Raw genomic sequence first — 20,802 nt, 5'->3', positions numbered from 1 at the left:
GCTATATTTGCCGTAAACATTAATGCTATAGATGACTGAACGAATGCTACCTATAGCTAACCACTTTGTATAAGATTTATGTATGGTTAAATTGTTAATGTGACTATGACGTATTTTTGCCTTACGTCGACGACTAGTTGTTATTTAGACTACATTCTTAGTGTGGACGAGAAGGAATTGAATTGTAGTTGGTAAGTCTACCATCTTGGCATGGTACATTTCTAAAAATATCAACTATTTGTATAACATGTATTTATGAGGTTTATTGTAGGTAAATTTGTATATACTTTTGTAGTTTACTTTTTGTATATCTTATTAAAAAGGTACCATGCTGGGTATCAAATAAAAAAGCACAGACAAAGGTACAGTAATATTGCCACAATATATGGAGTGAGTGCAGAATCTGTTTATGCTTTAGCCTTATTCTCACTCCTGCTTATTTTTCATTATTGGTGACGCGCCAATCTGGGTACAGGATATAGGCAACATTTTAAAATAAATTTGTCCCAAATTAACTCCCTATCTGTATTTGTTCTGGATATAACGCATGCCCTATGCAGCACTATCAATGTTGATTTCTGTATTCTATGGTGTAGACCTACCGTAGGCCTACGTTGGCTAAAAAAAAAAAATATAAAACTTGTCACTACCACACCCTTTAATATTGATGAAAATGACCCATTAGGCCTACATTTTTAATTGATTCATCGATTCTGTTGTTCTTTTAGGCGAGAGGACTCGGACGAAACAGATTTACTAAACGTTCAGTTAGATGTGTTTGACGACAATAAAGTAGCTGATGAAGACCAATTAAGTGGTACGTCAGGGGTTGATCTAAACAGCCACCTCGATGTCTACCATGCGGTCTTCGGCCAGGTCAGTTTTTTTTTAAATCGTCTACTTGTCGTTATATCTTATATTTTCACACAATTATACGAATCTAATTGTTTGTGTACCCTGTTGTAACCTACAGTAACCCCTGGTCGGAGATATATATTTTCTCCATGCCAGCCACATTGCTTTTCAACAATAAATTGTAATGCTCTAGGCCCCTAACTATCCCTAACATTATGTAAGTGAGACAATGGTAAGGGAGTCACGGGAATGAATGTGATTGGACGTATCTATGTCGTCTTAAATTCAGATAATACAAACCCGGAATTTTACAAACCATAATTGCATGGTTTAAGTTTTGTCAATTTTAACTATCACTAGTAGTGATACCTCGACCCGATTGTCGAAATCTTCATCATGTTTAACTACTGAATAAGTATACAGGGCTTTGCGTTTCGCACGAATAATACAACGTGGGTTGTAGGCCTAATCAGGGTACCATTGACAAAGTGAAAAGACTGTAATAACAATAGGCCTACTCTAACAGATTAAAAGACTTTCTATTCGACTCGAAAGGCAGTATGGTGCCATGTGAGTGTGTGTGTGTGAATGATAAGGCAATATTGCATGAGAATCGATTATCGAATTGAATAGTATCGATTATTTATTATGTTTTAGGTTTCTGACACGCCACAATCGACAGTATTTTTAACAATTCTACAGCATCTACTTAGAATAGAACCAAAGGACAATATAAGTGGCGTCATTTGGACTACAATTGAAAAATTAGTGCACCGGGCCACGTTACTTGACAGACGTGAACATGCTGAAAAACTTGTTACACAGGGCGAACACGACCTTCGTAAGGCAGTCCGTGATTTGAAATCTCCCGCGTCCAGCACGCATTGTGAAGAGTGTCGTCATCGGCGCGGGAGACATGGTAGTGGAAATAGAAACGGAAATAATAAATTAAATGTCTTGGACGATGTGGAAGGACATTCAAACAATGACACACATGAATCAAAAAGTGCAATAAACACAGACGAACTCAATACATTAGAACTGAAATCCAGTGATGACGTCACGAACTCAAATTCATCGGGTAACAACCTACCTCAAAATATCAATGCAAACAATTCAAAGCCAGATGTGCCTACAGTTGAGGGCGTTGTCCCTAGTTCTTTACCGGTGCCACCCCCACCTCCAGGGGGACCACCACCTCCCCCGGGGGCGCCGCCACCTCCGCCCCCACCTCCAGGGTGTCCCGGTATGCCACCGCCACCACCACCATTTCCAGGGTCAGGTATTCCACCTCCACCATCGATGAACGGCGTCAATAGTTTAATTCCAGTTGCAACTGCCATACCACAAACAAAACCTAAAGCGAAGATGAAAACTTTGAATTGGAGTAAAGTTCCACCACAGAGAGCAGCTTCAACCGACAACATATGGAATCGAGTAAATAAGGTAACTGTTTTTTTCTCTTTTGGGGGTGGGGGAAATGGGGGTGTAAATTCAAACTATTTACTCGAATGGGTTGCAAGTTACAGCGCTTAATGTCTTCTATGTGACGTGTAGGCCTAATATCAGTCTAGTAATACCAATTCAGCATTCCGTAAATTTTCTCTGATGCTTGATATATTTTGTTTCCATTTCAAGGGTGCGGTAACCCTTCTAATTTAGCCCAGTGGGCCGGGTTAACTGACAGTCAGGGCCCTCTACATTAATTAATATAATAATGATTTTACAGATAATGGTCCTAAAACGTGTTACGGTATTTTGTCGAATATACGGTGTATTAACGGCTAAACCAATACCTGATCACCAAATTTGGCCACATGTAATAATTATATAACCATCACAGACGGTTATTTGTACTTTCTAATTTAATATTTCTGAGCTGTAGTCGTAAATATCTGATCGTTCTGTGGAACGTGCCCACTGTCAAGACACAATTGTACTCATGTGTTAAGACTTAGTGTATAAGACAAATAGCAACATACAATCTCTTCCCTTCGGCATTAAATATTATAAATATAGGCTTCCTGTTACAAACCTTTTTAATATAAATAATTGATCGGACATTTTTATTCATAAAATTCTCGTACGCGCGTGCGTATTACCACGGAAACAACATGCTTTGAGAATCCCAGGACGATTTCATTTCCGGATAAATATATGTTAATTGTAAACGGCAGTCAACCTTGGTAATTATTAGTCCTATTGGTCGCACGTTTTACTCCATGGTCGTCACAACTATAAACTATTTATTCAGTTTAAATAGCTGTCGACAAATCATTACCAATTTTCCAGGAGTTGGCCCAAGTAAGTCTACCCAGATTGGCGCGTCACGATTGGTTTAATTTGTTTTGGAAATATCGGTAGCGTGATCGGTACTTCCTACAGGCATTGTTGACATCATAAATGAATCGAGAATTGCTACTATATTGTAGCCTAACTATTCATTTTTAATTACTTAGTTATCAAATGGCATCAACGCAAATTGGGAGGACGTAGAGGCTTTATTTTGTCAGAAAAGTGTTACGGGAGAAAAAGGAAAAGAAGTTCAGGAGAAGAAAAAGAAGGAATCAGCCGAAATAAATCTTCTGGATGGACGAAAAAGCTTAAACGTCAACATTTTCTTAAAGCAGTTTCGAAGGTAAGAAAAATACATATCTTTAAAAATGGTTTAAAGCCTCGTCATATAGTCATGTTTTAAATAAAATCACACATTTGCGGCACCCTATTCAGAAAACAACATTATCCAGAGGACACTCTAGGACTCCAGCACCTTTCCGTGAAACCAAAGGAGGCTAGGCCTATATATGTTTTAACACTCTATCACAGCCAACCCGCATCCAGGGTACACGACAAGTGAGAGCAATACTCGTTTTAATACTGCAGACCAAGACATATTCAGGGGACAACCCTATAAAATAAAGAGGACACTCGCCTTTAAGTTATAAATTATACCCACGTGTATAGATATACCCATAAGACCCTTATTATGAAAACTTGTTTGAAGCCATGGAAATAATATTAATTATGATATAAATTAACTATTAATAATGATTGTTATGAAAACTATAATAGGCCTACACTTGTGATGAATCAAGATGTTTGCTAATGATGGAAGAACGTATATTAATAATGTCAAGTCTCATTAAGATTACAATTTTAATGTGCTAATTTTGTAATTTTTTAACCTTGATTATGCTATTGTAGGATTACTTTCAACTCGCTAGGGAGTAAACTGTTGTCACGTTGTGCAACTTTTGTTACTTTCTCGTTAAAAAAAAGCCAAACCATGTTACCATAAACGTCCCTATTATTCATCTCTCCCGCACCCGTTATTTAGTGCTTTATCTCCACATTACAATATTTGAGTACCATCGGCAAATTCCGAAATATAATATTCCATGATATAAAATATCACATGTGTTTCACATAATTATGCTGTATCATGGAATTCGACTATGATATTGGGTAAATTTATTAGTCTGGAAGTATATCACAACATCTATATTTATCCGATAATGAAAAAATAATATTTAATAATATTAATATATACACACTAAATATAAACGCACATCTTGAGTTAGACACAACATGATTTTGCTGTCATGTTTAAATGCATTTGTGTGTTTTATAATTTTGTTGTAATTTCCAAAACAATTTGTAGGCCTATACAATACAGTTAGGCCTACATTAAAAGGTAAAGGTAAAGGTATTTATATTTGTCCTCAAGCTTAACTGGAAACTGAGGAAATTCGGATTAGGCCCTCCATGGACCCACGGCAGCCAGGAGCACACCGGGAGACGATCCCCTACCCTACTCTTTTCGAATAGTGTACCAAGTTCTTTAACGTGCACTGTTAAGTACACGGGAACAACGGCTTTACATCCCATCCATTCATTATTTGAACGTGACAATAATCTTGAATAAACACGAAATACAATATTTACAATAGTTTGTTTTGATAATCGGCCTAAATACGGTTATGAAACATATATAAGGCTACCTGCCACCATGCCACCGGATTTAATTTAATTTGCTTCTTGATTTTTCCAGTACCAATGAGAAGTTGATCCAAATCATCCATGAAGGAAAAAGTGCAGAATTTGGAACAGAAAAACTGAAGGGTTTATTAAAAGTGTTACCAGATTCAGATGAGGTAAGATAATCACTGTAACCACCACCATCATTATCATAATCAGTTTATCATCATCATAATATCATCACCAGGTATCATTGATATTTTAGGACACATCATTTTATGATGCCAAAATATATCCTTGTATATAGCCATTAATTTCTTTCATTTATTTCGGTATATTGTTACTGTCAGTTTTTTGTGACTGTTTTGAAAAGTTTGTGCGACGCTTGTTTATGAGATAGAAAACTAACCGCCGGAAATAACTGCTCTGCTCTGAGCGGATAAATTAATTTTATATTATTATTATTATTTTTATTTAGATTGAGAATCTTACATCATTTGACGGTGATCGTGAAAAGTTAGGTCAGGCTGAGAAATTTTATCTGATGCTACTTGGTATACCTTCGTAAGTACAGGTTTCACTTCACCCACTGGATAACGATTTTGAAAACGAGGAAACAATCCTTCTCAACTCACTCAAATGTGCATTTATTAGTATATTGATGGTAACGTCGACCTTAGCGAATGATGTAGGCCTATATACTAATTTGAAACTGTTTTGTTTAGATATAAACTTCGAATTGAATGCATGCTGTTAAAAGCAGAATTCGAGGCGAACATCGAGTACCTTCATCCGTCTTTAGACACTGTAATTGAAGCTTCATTAGGTAAGTTTAGGCCTATTGGATGGAACATTGCTGCGCCTACGTCGTTGCGCTGCGTCTGTCTTTATGGACACGTGCAAGTGTTTGAAGCAAAATTGGACAAGTATTGGTCACATACCATTCTGAGCTACGAGGCATAACTGATTGTGGGATACAAGAGGCAAATTAGCCTATGTTATATATACCCACACCCAATAAGTTTCAAGTTACACTATTATGTAAATTGATTATTAATTTCAATTTTCTTCTCTCCTCTATTTAGCACTTCTGAAGTGTAAGTCATTAAAGGAAATACTCTATCTTATACTGTTAACGGGCAACTTCCTTAATTCGGTAAGTTAACTTTGTGACGTCAGTACTATCATAGTACATCCTTCTATCTAGCATCTTTGCTTGCGCTTAGAGCAAATGTTTTGTTAAACCTAAAAGTACTTAAAAGCCATGGTTCCAAATACACCGACACACGAAACATGGGTTTTCTGCTGAGTTATTAATAATAATAGTATTAATTTTTAAGGAATACAGGTAAAGAAATTTCGAATTAAATATAATGTTAATAATACTAATAATATTCTATTTATATCGTGTTAATGCATATCGTCTTCATCAGACCTCGGGTAACTTTATTTGTACATATAGGCCTATTTCTATTTCCTTGGATTAGGTAATGGATTAGCCCGAGCTTGCATACCGTACTAATACACACATTAACGAAACCGAAACTTTGAACTTAACGTTGGACTAATGAATACATCACGCATCGAAATATTTATACAGGAATAAATAAATAAATATCATGATACGTTTTAGCATTAAATAAAGGATCAGGAAATACATGAAGGTATGCTGTTGATATTCGCTTCTTTGAAAGTAGTATAATATTTGTGTTTTTTACAGGGAGGCTATGCTGGAAATGCGTATGGTTTTAAAATGTCATCATTGTTGAAACTGGTAGAGACTCGAGCGAACAAACCGCGGATGAATTTGCTTCATCACGTTGTTACGGTAAGCACTATTTTTCTTCATAAACGAACACATTTTTTAAAAATAGAAAATGCACTATTTTATTATGTAGGCTATTCAAGTATTATTTTGGTACTATATGTCCACGTGTCAATTGATTGCACAAAACGAGTCGGTTTAAATTGAAGCTCGGAGCTACCCTTTAACTGTATAAACGAACAACAAAAATAATCATTAGTTAAAATGTTTTTAACATTAAGACGTAATCTAGAAGCTTCGCCGGTCGTTTACATCGTCCACCTGGTATTAATTTACATTATTTACTGAATCAGGACCCACACAAAAACTATTTTAGAGGCTGTAAATTCTTTGGTTGCATGCTTAAATTCATTGTTAAGCACATTGATGTAATTTATCCGTCCAACATTACACGACGCCAGCGTTACTCAACGTTATCGGATTACTAAACATGCATTCGAAAGTGTATTATATTATACAAGTTTTAAATATTTGTGTTCCAAATGAAGTATAATTAACTCTTCAGAACTTAAATTATGCATGTAAACGAGGCAGGCTTTTACCAATAAAATTCTTTGCTTTTAAATTGTACTGTAGGCCTACATTAGCAAAATACTGTCACTTATGTAATGTGAACTAGGCTACTGCAGACCGCGGGTATCGTGGCTAAAATAAACGTACTGCAATATGCCTACGTTATGCACATTAACTTGTATTGTATAGGTGTCGTACGCTTTGGGCTTGGTTCCCACACTAGAGACGCTAGTCAATTACGTAGACGCAACGAAAGTGTCAAATCACTTACGTTTTCGTTACGTCTTGTGTTACGTTTCTGGTGGAAGCCAAGAATTAGGCCCAACAAATCACTGCTAATATAAAAATCCTCGCACTGTTATATACTGGTACGCACTACTGGTACGCACTGGTGGTAAATATTTATTGAAGGTGTCATAAAAGACATGAATTACCTGTAGTTAATGATGTTAACCTTGATGTAGAATGTAATTTCTTCACCTCGCTTATGTCATCAAAGCTGCCAAATCACCACCTGTAAATGCAATGTATAAATTTAGTAAGCTTTTTATTCACATTTTTTTTATTAGCTTGCTGAACAGAAGGAAAAGAAATTGCTCAACTTTCCGAATGAAATGAAGAATTTAGAGGAAGCCTCCAGGTATGTTATCGTCGTTATTTTATCAAAAAAAAATACTTTTTCAAACCTAACAAAGGTCTCATTTGTTACATCATTTGCAAAACATACACCGACAACCATGCCTGATGAATTTCAGGACAATCGAGGGAAAGATTATACAAAAGCTCGAGTTATCTCTATCTTTAGTATGGACCGAAATATTAAATAGCATGTCCTCTATTGATTTCTCTGCATTTTATTTGTATTTCGGTTAGTTTCTAAGGTTATCAAAACCTGCTGCGTTTGTTATTATATCAAAATAATTCAACAAATGTTGTGTTCTTAAACGTTTCTTAGGGGAAAAAATGTGCCGATGTGTATGTATTTAGGCATGCGCAGATGTTATTAGGACCGTTTTTTCTTATGAGACAAATAATAATATACAGCATAAAGTCTTTACAACTTCAAGGATACATCAATAAAGATAATGGTTCCAAATTATAGTGTTCTACATCCACTTTCTTTTTTATTTACCGCTCCATTAGGCCTGATCAATAAATAGTAACACACTTTGAAAAGTAAGCGATAACAGAATCAATAAACACGTTTAAAAATAAAATCAACTCCGATAAAAAATCTCCAGCAAAATATACCAAATTTGACGCTTTAATAAAATGTGTAAAAGAAAATAAGCACCTTATAAATGTTAAAACAGAAAAACAAATGAAAATGAATTATAGGCCTATTATAAAGATTTTGCATGAAATAAAGAACATGTTTTATAGTGATTTTGTTTTGTTTTAAAAATGTTGAGGTCATAATTGACAAAACAAACAGGATATCCAGTTATAATAAAATATATTTTTAAAATTACCTACCTAATGAGTTTCATATTCAAATATTTTTATTAAAAATTATTACCGTAGTTCAAGGTAATTATGCCAATTATTACTAATTTAATAATAACTGTAATTAACATTTTGGTTCGCTACCTTACTTTACCGAGATTACAAGGTCAATTTACACGTACATATTTCAAACATTTCAACTTATATCTCCTTACAACTTACTGATGATTGCTAATTATATTAATTGCTTGATGTACTTGATATGTATCATATAATCAATTAGTGGCTTTGTACAGCTACTAAACAACACAACAAGTGCCAAGTTTCGAACCATGACTACAGTCACCTTGACAAAAATGTTTACTGAACTTCCTTCATCTTGCCTTCTATAAATCCAACCTGATAATATTTCAAAAACATTCGCTTTTGGTCACGGAAGGCACACAACGATACTTTTGGTTAATATTTTGTATACGTTGCAACGTTAATACTAAATCCGCAGCGGCGCCATCGAAATTTTTAAAAAGCAATGACGAAAAAGAGAAAGTTAAACAAATGCAGTACAATTTTATTTTGTAGGCTTTCAATCGACCAGCTTAGCAGTGAAGTTGTAGCCTTACAAGAAAAGGTGAAATTGATAGGCGAGCAGTTGGACGAAGGTGCGCGAGAAGTAAAGGAACAAATGGTGGAGTTTTTACTGGTAAGCAAAAGTATTCTAAACTTCTGCCAAGAAAGTCTACCGAAATATAATTATCATCTCACTAAGTTATGCTTCCAAAAAAACTAACCAATGCTACAAAAAAAGGAGACGGAAAGATGATATTGTTATAAATATCGGAAGAGAACGGTTTAGTCCAGATAGGCCTACTCCATCAACATTAAATGAAACATTAACATTTCACCATTTTGTTTTTCAATTTCAAATTTTTGTGGGTCTATATTTCTGTAAAGTGTACATTTGAGTTAAATTTTTAAAAAATGAATTTTGGCGTGCCATACCTATACTTACGCGACCTTCATGAACAATAATTAAAACGCCCACTGGTGGCGCTCGTTTTAAATGAATACCAGAGCCATATAGACAATAACTTGGGCTAGCATGATACCAGTTCTCGTCGTGTACAAATAATGTTTTCAATTACTTTTTTTAGAATGCAAAAGAAGATCTGAAAGAACTACAAGAGATGTTAGAAGATGTAGAGAAGCTAAGGATTAAACTAGCCGAGTACCTTTGCGAGGATACTACAACTTTTAAACTTGAAGACTGTTTCGGTGTATTTAAAGTTTTCTGTGACAAATTTAAAAAAGCTATTGAGGTGAGTGAGTTTCATGGACCTAACTAAAGCTCTGACTCTGTGTGATGTGCTCAAATATGGTAGTGATATGCTTAAATATGCCAGTGATAAGACATCGTGTTCATGGGCACATCATATTTTTTGTCATACACTTTGGTAGTGTATTTGGTTAAAAACTACGGTATAATCTCTCATTTGGAAAATACCTCATTCAGGGGAGTGGCAATATATTATGTTTTAACTATGACCAACTTTTTACCTCCTTATTGTTGTGTTCTTAATAAGGGTAGTAGTTTTTCCGCAGGGTGCACTAAAGCGTGGTTCCCACTAGCGACGCAACGCAAGGACGTAACGCAACGCAAATGAATTGACCAATCACAAGCGATGGCTTATTCGCTTGTGATTGTTAACTGTCTATAACATCTCTTGTCATTAGTTAAAACGCTTGCGTTGCGTTTACGTCCTTGCGTTACGTTCTAGTGGGAACCAAGCTTAAACAATAAATGTAAACTAAAATCGGGTCGTTTATTAGACAGGTGGAATATATGAGAACTGATCCAATAATTTACCTTGAATTGTTGACACAGATTAATAAACATTTTTTTCTTGTGAACTATATAAATATGTTAATAACATGATTACAGCTTAAATATAAGATAAACTTAAACTGATTCACACACGCAACAAAATTCTTCATCAGCATGCACTAACTAGGCTGTCAGACGGTTGGCTGTGTAACTGAGTAACGTGACTGGTTTCTTTTTTAAACTAGATTTTAATTAGAGACATTCAAATAATATAATACTTTCAGGATTTTTCCTCTTTATACTTACAATCTCATTTTTTACTTTAAAAAAGAAACAGAATGAAATGTTATTTCGGATTGATTTATTGAATGACATGAAGGAATGTGCCGCTAGGGTTGTCCTTGATCATATTATGATGAATTAAATTATATAAATACTGATACCAGGATCACATTTCAACTTTTTGATTGTTTAGCATAGCACTCATGTACTTATTTAAAACATTTTTTAATTCATTTGTTCTCTCTTTATTTATCTTTTAGGAAAATGAACAACGCCGGATCCAGGAAAAACGTGTTCAACTTCGTAAACAACAACGCGAAGAACAAGAAAAAAATAAACGCAAAGACAAAAAGAAAATTCGACAAACAAAAAGTCTTCCAACTGGCAAAGAATCTGGCGCCATTGTAGATCGCTTATTAGGACATATTCGAGAGGGTTTCCACAAACGAAGCATCGGATCCTCTCAAGCTGACGAATCCGATACCAGTGATTTTGGAAGTGAACCATCGTCACCGATAACAATTGCTTCGACAGCGGAAGACGCTGCACAACAAGGAAACTTTGTACGGGCGTCTTCAATCCGACGCTCATGGCAAAAGTTTGAAAAAAACTTAAATGCCATTTCTGAAAATGGATCAGACACAGATGGTAGACACTCAACAGATCCGATTGATACTACTGATCAAGATAATATCAGTAGTGGTTCGAGCGGTATTTTTTCTGACACAGCCAGTAACGTTGGCTCTGTGAGTGGTCATGAAGATACTGCGCCAATGAATGGAAACAAAAGAACTAGATCTTCTAGCAGTGCCTCTGCAGAAGAATCTCTTATTGATCTGTTGATGCAAGGGAATGAAGAAGAGTCGGCAATCGGAAACTTTAGACGAGATGGTAGTTTTAGACGCAGCATAAAACGAACAAAGAAAACTCAAGCACAAATTCAAGCGACTGACAGTCGGGAAAGAACGGGTAAATTACAGGATAAGAAAACTGAGGAGAACAATGAGAAAAACAAATTGAACGAGGAGAATAATACGAAAAACGATAATGAGAAGACTCAGATAAAGTTAAGAGATCCGCCTGCGCGAAGACGGTACAAAGTAGAAGGTGTTGAAAACGACTTAGCTCTTAGAGTCATGGGCAGACGACAACGCCTTAAGGAGTTATTAGGAGATGACATCTCAACTGACAATGCTGGTGTAACGCTTCGAGAGCAGAGACCTAAAATATCACGACCATGGAGTAATATTGAAAGTGTAGATGTTGTTAAAATACTCGGAGAACGTAATGAAAAACTGTCGAACGAAAGTAGTTCCGCCGATACGCCTATCTCTACCGATGGTGCAAATAATAGTGCAGTATTCGACGAAATAGAATGCGACAATGAAAGGAAAATAACTATCAGTGGAATAAGTGGAGAGAGTGATACTGATGCTTTATTGAAAGAAGATACACCAGATGACGTAAATAGTGGTCAACCGACATCTCCACGCCGATCAAGATTTCTTCGACGAACGCGAAGCGCCGTAGTTCCATCTGAAGTAGAAAGCGCACTGCGTGACGTCACTGTTGAAGACGTCAGCACCAAATGTGTGGTACAAAAGAGTGAACATTGTGATGAAACTTCCAATGTTCAAAAAGATACTCTTCGTCAACAGATTGAAAATATTGACATTGAAAAGGCTTTAGATGTCGTAGAGTCCTCTGTAAATAAGCACGAGCAACACACTTTGTCAAATAAGGAAAATGCGAAACAAAGTAGTTACAGACCTCGATACCGCAGACTTAGAGATTCCGACCGTAACATAAAACAAACAAAATCAAAAGAAGAAATTGTTTCCGTAAATAGTATCGATATCTCGATATCTGTAGATGATGATAATATGAAAGAAGGGCATGAATCCAATGAACACGATATTGAGCAACTCAACAAACCCATTGAAAAAGATAGGAAAACAACAGATAATGAAACGCATTCGGAACTTGAATCACCTACGCTGTCAAATAGGCGAGCTAAAGGCCTGCAAGCGTTACGCGCCAAAAGCATATATTCAGACGATGACAATGAATTAGATATTTCTTCTTTACTCAGTAAAAATAACAATACTACTATACAAAATGACGAATATGAAGGAATAACGAAACATGAAAATACAGGGGATCAAAACAAAGAAATTAATTACGGGAATGACCAAGAGAAAGAACAAGATGTCGTTTACCAAATCGCTGACGAAGATGTTTATATTGTTCACCCACGTAGGACAACGCAACAAAATAGAATATCGGCTCCACGAAAAGTAAACAGTACTACATTTGAGAAACTGGACAATGAGGATATTGAAGATTTAAAACGAACATATTCATTTAAACAACCGTCAAGGAGGCAAGTAAGCGATGAAAATGAAAATCATATAAGCATTTCACAGGAGACCAAAACAACAGCGAAACCAGATAAAAAACAATCAAGACTACGTGTTCCAACTTCTAGAAAAAACACTCCTCCATCTCCAAAAAAGGAAATTGCCAAACCTAGTCCCGTTCGTCATGTGCGAAGTAGATCTGTCGACAGTACAACGTCAACTGTAAGCATATCGTCGACAAGTAGCAGACAGTCGTCCATGTCGGCTAATAAAAAATCAAAACCTTCACAAGTTGCAACCAATAAAACCACAAACAAAAAAGAAAATGATTCACTTTTACAAACTAATTCCACATCTAGACTTCCACGCACAGGCAGCTTCAGACGCTCACAATCCGGAAGAGTGAGTTCCCCATCACCAGATATAAAATCAACTAAACCAGGTGATCAAACCCGCGGAAGTGGACGAGGTAGCCAACTAAGGAGAACTCCATCCACTCGAGGTTCTACTACAAAACAAACTACATCAAAAGCACAGGTAGACAGACGGTCCAAACTGGATCTTGATATTGAAGGTGTATCAGGTAAACAATCTCCAGTAAACAAGACGGCATCTTCATTAAAATCACCCGTAGGTGCCCCAAAGCGTACACAGAAGGCAATACCATCTCCTCGGACAGATACTCAGCCTACGAAAAGCAGTCTTTCACATAGACCAAAACAAACCAATACAAAATTGAATAAACCTTCAAATATCCGTCCACGTGGAGCGCCTCAAGGAAGTTCTGGATCATCAAGTCGACCAAAACCCGTTCAGACTGTACACTCACAACAAAAGCCGCCAAAGCCAGAGGCACAGCCACGAACGAGACCTATTCAAACTCGTACACGAACACAAAGTATGGAATCAAAGAAAAGTAACAGCAGTTATGGAAATACCTCTGACGTGTCAGGTCATTTAACAGCATCACCTTCTTCTTCAATGACTCGTCCACAAAGTGCTACCTATTCTAATCCCCCATCACCAGTTCGCTCTGTACAATCCTACACAAGTATACCGCAATCACCAGCAACTGTTAGAACCATATCAACTACAAGTACAGGCCGGCCACCAAAATCGCCATCTCCACGATCAAAAGTAACAATAAGGATGGGAACCGCAAGCCTTGGTATGAATAGTCCGCGAACTCCCACATCTGCCTCTCATACTGTCCCTCCACCGTTCTCAAAAGTTGCGACCCCGCAAATGGGAAAACGTGTAATTCCAATCACAGGGAGTCCAATGTCGATGAGCCCAACGTCACCGACAACTATGTTACCAGCATCACATCTTCCAGCACCTGGATTTATTTTACCACCTCACAGAGGTCCGAAAGTGCCTGACACACGCGATTCATTTGATAGCCTTGATTCTGAACGATCCCTAGATAGCTCTTGCGACGACTACAGTATCAGAACAGATAGATCATTTTCCTATCTGCGCAGCAACTCAGATCCAGACTTACTGAAGAGCACAATGCAGTCAATACAAAGCTCATCATGTGCTTCAATCCAGACGTCTCCAGAATCACAATTCCAGAGAAACAACACCACGTATTCTTTACCACCAGCTGCAAGAAAATCCGGCGTGCCAGAAAGTGTTAAGAAGATCTCAAAACCAGGCAAACTCAGTAAATTTATGAGTAAGTTTGGCAGACGATCTTCTGCAACTAAGACCCCAAATTCATCTTCTTTCGACGACTTGTGGTCAAGGGAATCGGAACAGAACCACGTTGTTTATTGTGAAGTTGGTGAACCTCTTTCTCACGTTCCGGTTTCCAAACTACAAGCTCCGGCTATTGCAAGACCAATAAGTCAAGAGAAAATTCAAAATAAAAATACATCTAAATCACAATTTCGCTTCGGATTTCCTGCTGGAAAGACTGAAAGGCTAAGTGGTCGTAAGTTACAATCGCACGTACAAAAAGCAAATGTTGTCAAAAGAAACTAGGCGATTAATTTATATATTCAATTGGTAACTGCTGCAATACAATATAAGTTATATTATTATATAATTACAAGTTGCCATGTAGTGTCATACTTATCAATGTAATTACCGTTATGTTATACTTTTATGGGAAAACCGTAATATTGCATGATTTATTTATTAATAATTATTATTAATTTAGTATTAAGTTAATTTTACATATACGTTTTTAATGAACTTCAACAATCCTTTTTATAGCTTTACTATTAAATATGTTAGGGCTAAACTACGATCTAATTGTCGTTGTTGAACATTGGTTCCTCGTTTGGCTAAATCATGGAGAGAATAATCAAAACTTTCTGATTGGCCAATATATTATGCTTGTTATTTATTCAATGATTTTAACTTTACGTATTACCATATTATCAAAGTGTCTTGACTGTCCTGACATATTCTGATTACGTAGTAGATTTTACAATTTAATTTTAAGTTGAACTTATTATGTTATCTTCGAAATGTTAACGACGAGTTGTTTCTTTGATAGGAGTATGTTTGGAATTTTAAATACAAAACTTCAATAGGCCTATAAACGCTAAAAGAGTCACATTATGCACGATGTGTGGCCTATTATTATATTGACTAAGTTAACGTAACGTAATTATTGGGAGAAGGTATTGTTGTGCTACAACAACATTACGACTCGGTAAAAATTGGTTCCCACTAGGACGTAACGCAAATAAGTTGACTAATGACAAGCGACACTTTCAATAATCCATCGCTCGTGATTGGTCAAATTACTTGCGATGCGTCCAAGTCCAAGCTTATATTAAATTAATGGTAACAGTGACGTAATGACTTAATTTGACATTTTTGGTTTTTATGAGGAAAAATTACTGTAAAATTGGAAATAAACAAGTCTTGATTATACTGTATGCTGCTATTTTATAACGAACAGAAAAATAACTAATAAATGAGCGGGTATTTATTGTACTTTGTAAATTATTGCTGCCGTTTTATACTTAACATTTTGTTGAAAATAATGTATATTGTGTATAGTTTAAAAATATAATATTGGTAAATCGATATGTGATGGTTTAGTGAATAATAAGTACAATTAAGTAGGCAATCAACAAGAGTGATTAGTCTTCCCGTTTTGGTCTTCCATTTGGAAAGTATTAACAGTATGAAGTTAATATATAAAAAAAATAATATAATAAATGCGCACTGTATTTTTCTAAAGCTTTTTGCAACAATTATTGACGAATGACTGAGTACTGTTAATAAAATATTATTTACTATTTGTACATTATTATAAATACTATAAATATATAAATTAATAAGGTATTGCATGGTAGGTTTTGGAGTAGAACATATCGACTTTCCTCAGAATGTATAATCTAACCTTTAAAAATATACCGTTGGTGTTGTTTGTAAATGTATATTATTGTGTAATGTTTATGTCTCTTGGGCTATAAAAATTGTATACTTTTTATGCTAATAGGTTAATCTGCATATTACCGTATTATAGCCCTCTCTTAAAGCAGCTCTATTCAATATTTAAAGTAAAGAGTTATTTTGACATGAATATATGAAAGGATTTTTTTTTCAATGCCAATATTCAGTGAAGATGATGTACAATTTTATTTAAAGTATACTGTATATTATGATAATGATTAATAAACGTTGCTTATGTTTTGTTACTTATACTTTGTTGTCGATTATTTTTTAATTAATAGTTGCAGAAGTTAAATGGAGTGAACTACTAACTCAACGAACTACCAAATGAACGAAAACACTACACCATATTTCCACTCCATCATCTTTCTTTCAATGCATTTGACCATGCTCAAAATCGTTCCGACGCCCCTGACTTGAAAAATTGAATAAAATCAAAAAGGAAAGTGTAAGACGAAGAGGAATATGCACTCTTCCAGAACGTTGGCACGTTGGGCAAAATAGTAAATCACTAATGTAGAATAGAACACTATTGATGATGACTGTTTTGTATTTGTTGAATGGAGATGTATTGTCCCCCTGAAAAAAAATTCTTACAATTTTTGTTGTTGAATATGCCATTTTAATGTCTCAGCTATCAGAAAACAACATATATTTACCTGAAAAACTGTAATTTAAAGCAAAGAAATTGTCAAAAGGTGAACAAATTATTTGTTCTTCTACGGAAGTAATTCACTTTATTAAAACTACAAAATAACCTATTCAAAGTCTGATATAATTTATCTTTACTTTTCATGTTTTTGGGGGATAATGCATATTTAAGTTGAAAGATTGACTTCTCTATTTTAACGAGGCGGAGCCGTCCGTACAACCGAGTAAAATAGTGTCCAGTGGCAGTCTCTATCTTTCAACATAACAAAAATGACGTCACAACTACCAGGAGTTCACATTAGCGCGCAATACTCAATCAACCTAGAATGTTCCGTTTACGTAGCTACTTGATTAAACGTTAGTACCGCCTGTTCACATTGCCTGACTTGCAGTCTGGCCTTGATGATTTAAGATGGAAGTGGCGGATAACTTCAGAATATTATAGATACACACTATACTATTTCGCGAACTCATAAAGTAAACTAGGTCTGAGGTGTGCCATCGGGATATCACTTTTAATAACATAATCTATGTCCTATCCTGCTTCCTAACACTCCCAATCCGATTTGTAATTCGGTTTATAAGCAGATAATTAATCAATAAACGTTAGTTGATAATTTGATCTTAAAAGTGATCAATATGTTGGTTTTGACTTACAAAGTAATCTTTGCTTTGTGCATACTTCATGTTACCCAGTGCATGGTAAGTAGCAATCATTATTTTACAATATTTCTCCTTACTTATGTCAAAATGGATGGATGCTGATCACACGTGTTAAAAAAAAAGTAAATAATGAATATTTAAGTATGATGATAATCGCTATCGTTAAGATGATGGTATCATGTATAATGTTCACTCACACATTTATTCAGCAATATATTATTTAAATATTTACATAGAATATTGCAGAGATCTTACAGATGATGCGCCGATGATGATGATGATCATGATCATGAAGATCATGATCATGATGATTATGATGATCATTATGATTTGACGCATTAGCAGCCTTTCGTTTTCACAACGCGCCATGCGACTGCAAAGCTTTTGGATCTAAGATTTAAGCTCTTAACGAAGACTTTTCGACTATAGACAGCTTTAAATTGCGGCGCGTCGCGGTACGTCATGAACTCTAATCGTCCCCATATTCTGTTATAAGAACAACATTGTCATTATTTTAACGATTATTTAAAGGAAGAAGAAAAACAGTTTAAAGACAGTGAGGGAAAGAACATTTGGAATTTCTTTTTTGGTGGCGGTGGATACGGTGATGGTATGATTGGTTTCTGCACTATTTCTATATTCTTATAGCTGCACCAAACAACGAAGCGGGTTATTCACACACGGCCTACAATGATACCTAAAAAATTAGAAAGTTACTTCCACAGTGGCGAGTATAAGGTCTAGGAGGTACAACAATTAAATAATGATTCCTGTGGTGGAGGCAGGCGTGGGATGCGAAGCATGCTATTCTACTAAATCCATCACTTAACTAATGGACAGAAGGGTATATAGTACGTTAATGATTAATGCTATTAAACTACCCATACGACTATTCAATAATTTTTTTCTACTTTTAAACTTCTATTCAAATATTAAAGCCGATTTTCCACTAGGCGAATTTGTTCGCGCGAATCGAAAGCGTCAGCTTATAGGCATGCGTGGAAAAAGATTTGGAAGATGTAAACACGAAGACGCATGCGTATAAGCTGAAGCTTTCGATTCGCGCAAACAAATTCGCCAAATGAAAAATCGGCTTTAGAGGCAATAATCAATTGTAAAAACTTCTTTTTGTAGATAACCAAAATAATGGTTGCCCGGAAGTACCGGTGACTTGTGAAACGAGGAAATCGACTGTTGTCTACACACGCTGGGGTCGCCAAGATTGCAATCCAAACGTGCACATCGTTTATACTGGTGAGAAAATGATGTTTAAAATCTTAATCAATGCTTTATTTTATTGTTTAACCTCGGCTCGTTTTCGTTTGTGATACAAAAAGGGGCCTTCAAACAACTATTTTATATCCAGATTTTATTATTTTTCAGGATATATTGCCGGAGGTCATTATACGCAAGCTGGGGGTCTTTCAAACGCACTCTGTTTGCCACATGAGCCAGAATACAACGACGCACTGGTTGTTGCTGGGGGTTCTAGGTCTAATATATACGGTGCTGAGTACGAAACCAGCACCTATGCTCCATGGGGCACCATCCACGACAAAGATGCCCTTTGCGCCGTGTGCCTTGCCGAAGGCCGATCAACAAGTCTGATGATCCCAGCTAAACGTACGTGCCCTGAAGGTTGGAAAAAGGAATACGAAGGTTTATTAATGGGTGGCCACCAGGCTCACGCAGGTGCGCAGCAATCTCTTTGCATTGATGGAGATCCCCAAAGCAGACATGGTTCCGTGGCAAACGACAATGGTTTGTTGCTCTATCCCGTCGTAGGAATTTGTGGATCATTGCCATGTCCACCGTATGTCAATACCCAAGAGCTAGCCTGCGTTGTATGTACACGTTAAACAACTCAACGTTTTTTCATTTCCTCTTTTTTTCATTATCCAGCGAAAAACTTACTACTATATAACTAAAACTTTCTTTTTAGAAAGTATTTAATAAAATGTATTTTCAGTTCATCATTATCTGTTACTTAAGGTAGCTCCGGGTATGGAATTTCTAGTTTATTATAAAATATAAACATTTGCCAAAACATTGATAGTAACCCCGCTTATATTTCGTCTGTAAGCCGAACGAGCATCGTGAAATAACACCTAACCTAAATAATGTGGTGCTTATAGGACTTTCCTATAATTGTATAAGATATGGATGTTAGTGTAAACCGGAGTCACCCTTTAACCATAACAACTAATAGTCTAACGTAAATCATCATTTTTACAAGAATTATTTGTATTGATAGATTCAATAATACTATTATTCACAACTACCAGATTTGAGAAAAATTGAATATTGTATTTGATTTGATTTTTCGGTTTCAACATAAGATTACACGACAAAATGAATACAAACAACTTACAAGCAAATGCATTAAATAAGAAATCAAGGATAGCCCATAAAGTCGAAAAAAAATCAACTTAATTCCAATTTTTTTAACAAGTTTTTTAGTATAGGCTAGGCAATTTTAGTCCTTCATCCTAAAAACGCGAAAAACAAAATGGCTACCATTTCAGATTTATTTTGACGTATAGCTTGACTTTTAATTGAAATAGCAGGTTAAAAATGGTGTCTACACCTATGTTTCTGATACCAAATTCCAAATATATTGTTATTAAAGTTGTATGCAACAATAAAATACATTTAGTGAAGAAATATATTATTGTTTAGTTTATTTTCTTTTTACTGCTAACGTCACCACTTTTAGAGATCAATTCAAATGCGACATCAAAATATTAAGCTACGACGACGACGACGACGTCAACGATGATGGCGATGTCATTTTCTCTGTCAATGTTTTCTCAGTCAATAGACATAATAACATGACATAACATGAGTGTGAAAATAAGCAGCATAAAGAGAGTAATAATTTATTTACAAACATAAGTCAAGAAATAATTGATATTTTTAGAACTAAAACTAAGAAATGCAAGACCCAACAAGAAGAAAGAGAGGATGTTACGGTAGGGTTACATGTG

General features: G+C 35.7%; 2 protein-coding genes across 2 annotated transcripts in view; both read left to right on the top strand.

Annotated features, from left to right (window-relative positions):
* LOC140049987 (uncharacterized) overlaps positions 1-16,746 on the top strand; it is a 41,621-nt gene extending 24,875 nt beyond the window's left edge. Inside the window, exons 5-16 of the mRNA XM_072094963.1 lie at positions 729-876; positions 1,513-2,301; positions 3,315-3,493; positions 4,907-5,009; positions 5,312-5,397; positions 5,559-5,659; positions 5,919-5,989; positions 6,554-6,661; positions 7,741-7,811; positions 9,197-9,317; positions 9,769-9,933; positions 10,982-16,746. Coding sequence (XP_071951064.1) covers positions 729-876; positions 1,513-2,301; positions 3,315-3,493; positions 4,907-5,009; positions 5,312-5,397; positions 5,559-5,659; positions 5,919-5,989; positions 6,554-6,661; positions 7,741-7,811; positions 9,197-9,317; positions 9,769-9,933; positions 10,982-15,070 — 6,031 coding nt within the window. The 3' untranslated portion in view covers positions 15,071-16,746. The remainder of the gene's footprint in view (positions 1-728; positions 877-1,512; positions 2,302-3,314; positions 3,494-4,906; positions 5,010-5,311; positions 5,398-5,558; positions 5,660-5,918; positions 5,990-6,553; positions 6,662-7,740; positions 7,812-9,196; positions 9,318-9,768; positions 9,934-10,981) is intronic.
* Positions 16,747-17,723: 977 nt separating this feature from the next.
* Positions 17,724-20,471, top strand: LOC140048989 (short-chain collagen C4-like). The gene is made up of 4 exons (XM_072093796.1): positions 17,724-17,854; positions 18,347-18,425; positions 18,950-19,069; positions 19,199-20,471. The coding sequence occupies exons 1-4, from the start codon at positions 17,792-17,794 to the stop codon at positions 19,672-19,674; spliced, it is 738 nt and encodes a 245-aa protein (XP_071949897.1). The 5' UTR covers positions 17,724-17,791; the 3' UTR covers positions 19,675-20,471.
* The last annotated feature ends 331 nt before the right edge of the window (positions 20,472-20,802 follow it).

The sequence above is a fragment of the Antedon mediterranea genome, chromosome 5 (genome assembly GCF_964355755.1).
Source record: "Antedon mediterranea chromosome 5, ecAntMedi1.1, whole genome shotgun sequence".
In the NCBI taxonomy this organism is placed as follows: domain Eukaryota; kingdom Metazoa; phylum Echinodermata; class Crinoidea; order Comatulida; family Antedonidae; genus Antedon; species Antedon mediterranea.
The sequence above is the reverse complement of the archived record's forward strand: the minus strand, read 5'-3'. Positions and strand labels throughout refer to the sequence as shown.

Coding starts and splice junctions, on each gene's coding strand:
- LOC140048989 (XM_072093796.1), top strand. CDS start 17,792: ATGTTGGTTTTGACTTACAAAGTAATCTTTGCTTTGTGCATACTTCAT. Junction 17,855..18,346: donor TTCATGTTACCCAGTGCATG/GTAAGTAGCAAT, acceptor GATTATTTAAAG/GAAGAAGAAAAACAGTTTAA. Junction 18,426..18,949: donor TGGCGGTGGATACGGTGATG/GTATGATTGGTT, acceptor TTCTTTTTGTAG/ATAACCAAAATAATGGTTGC.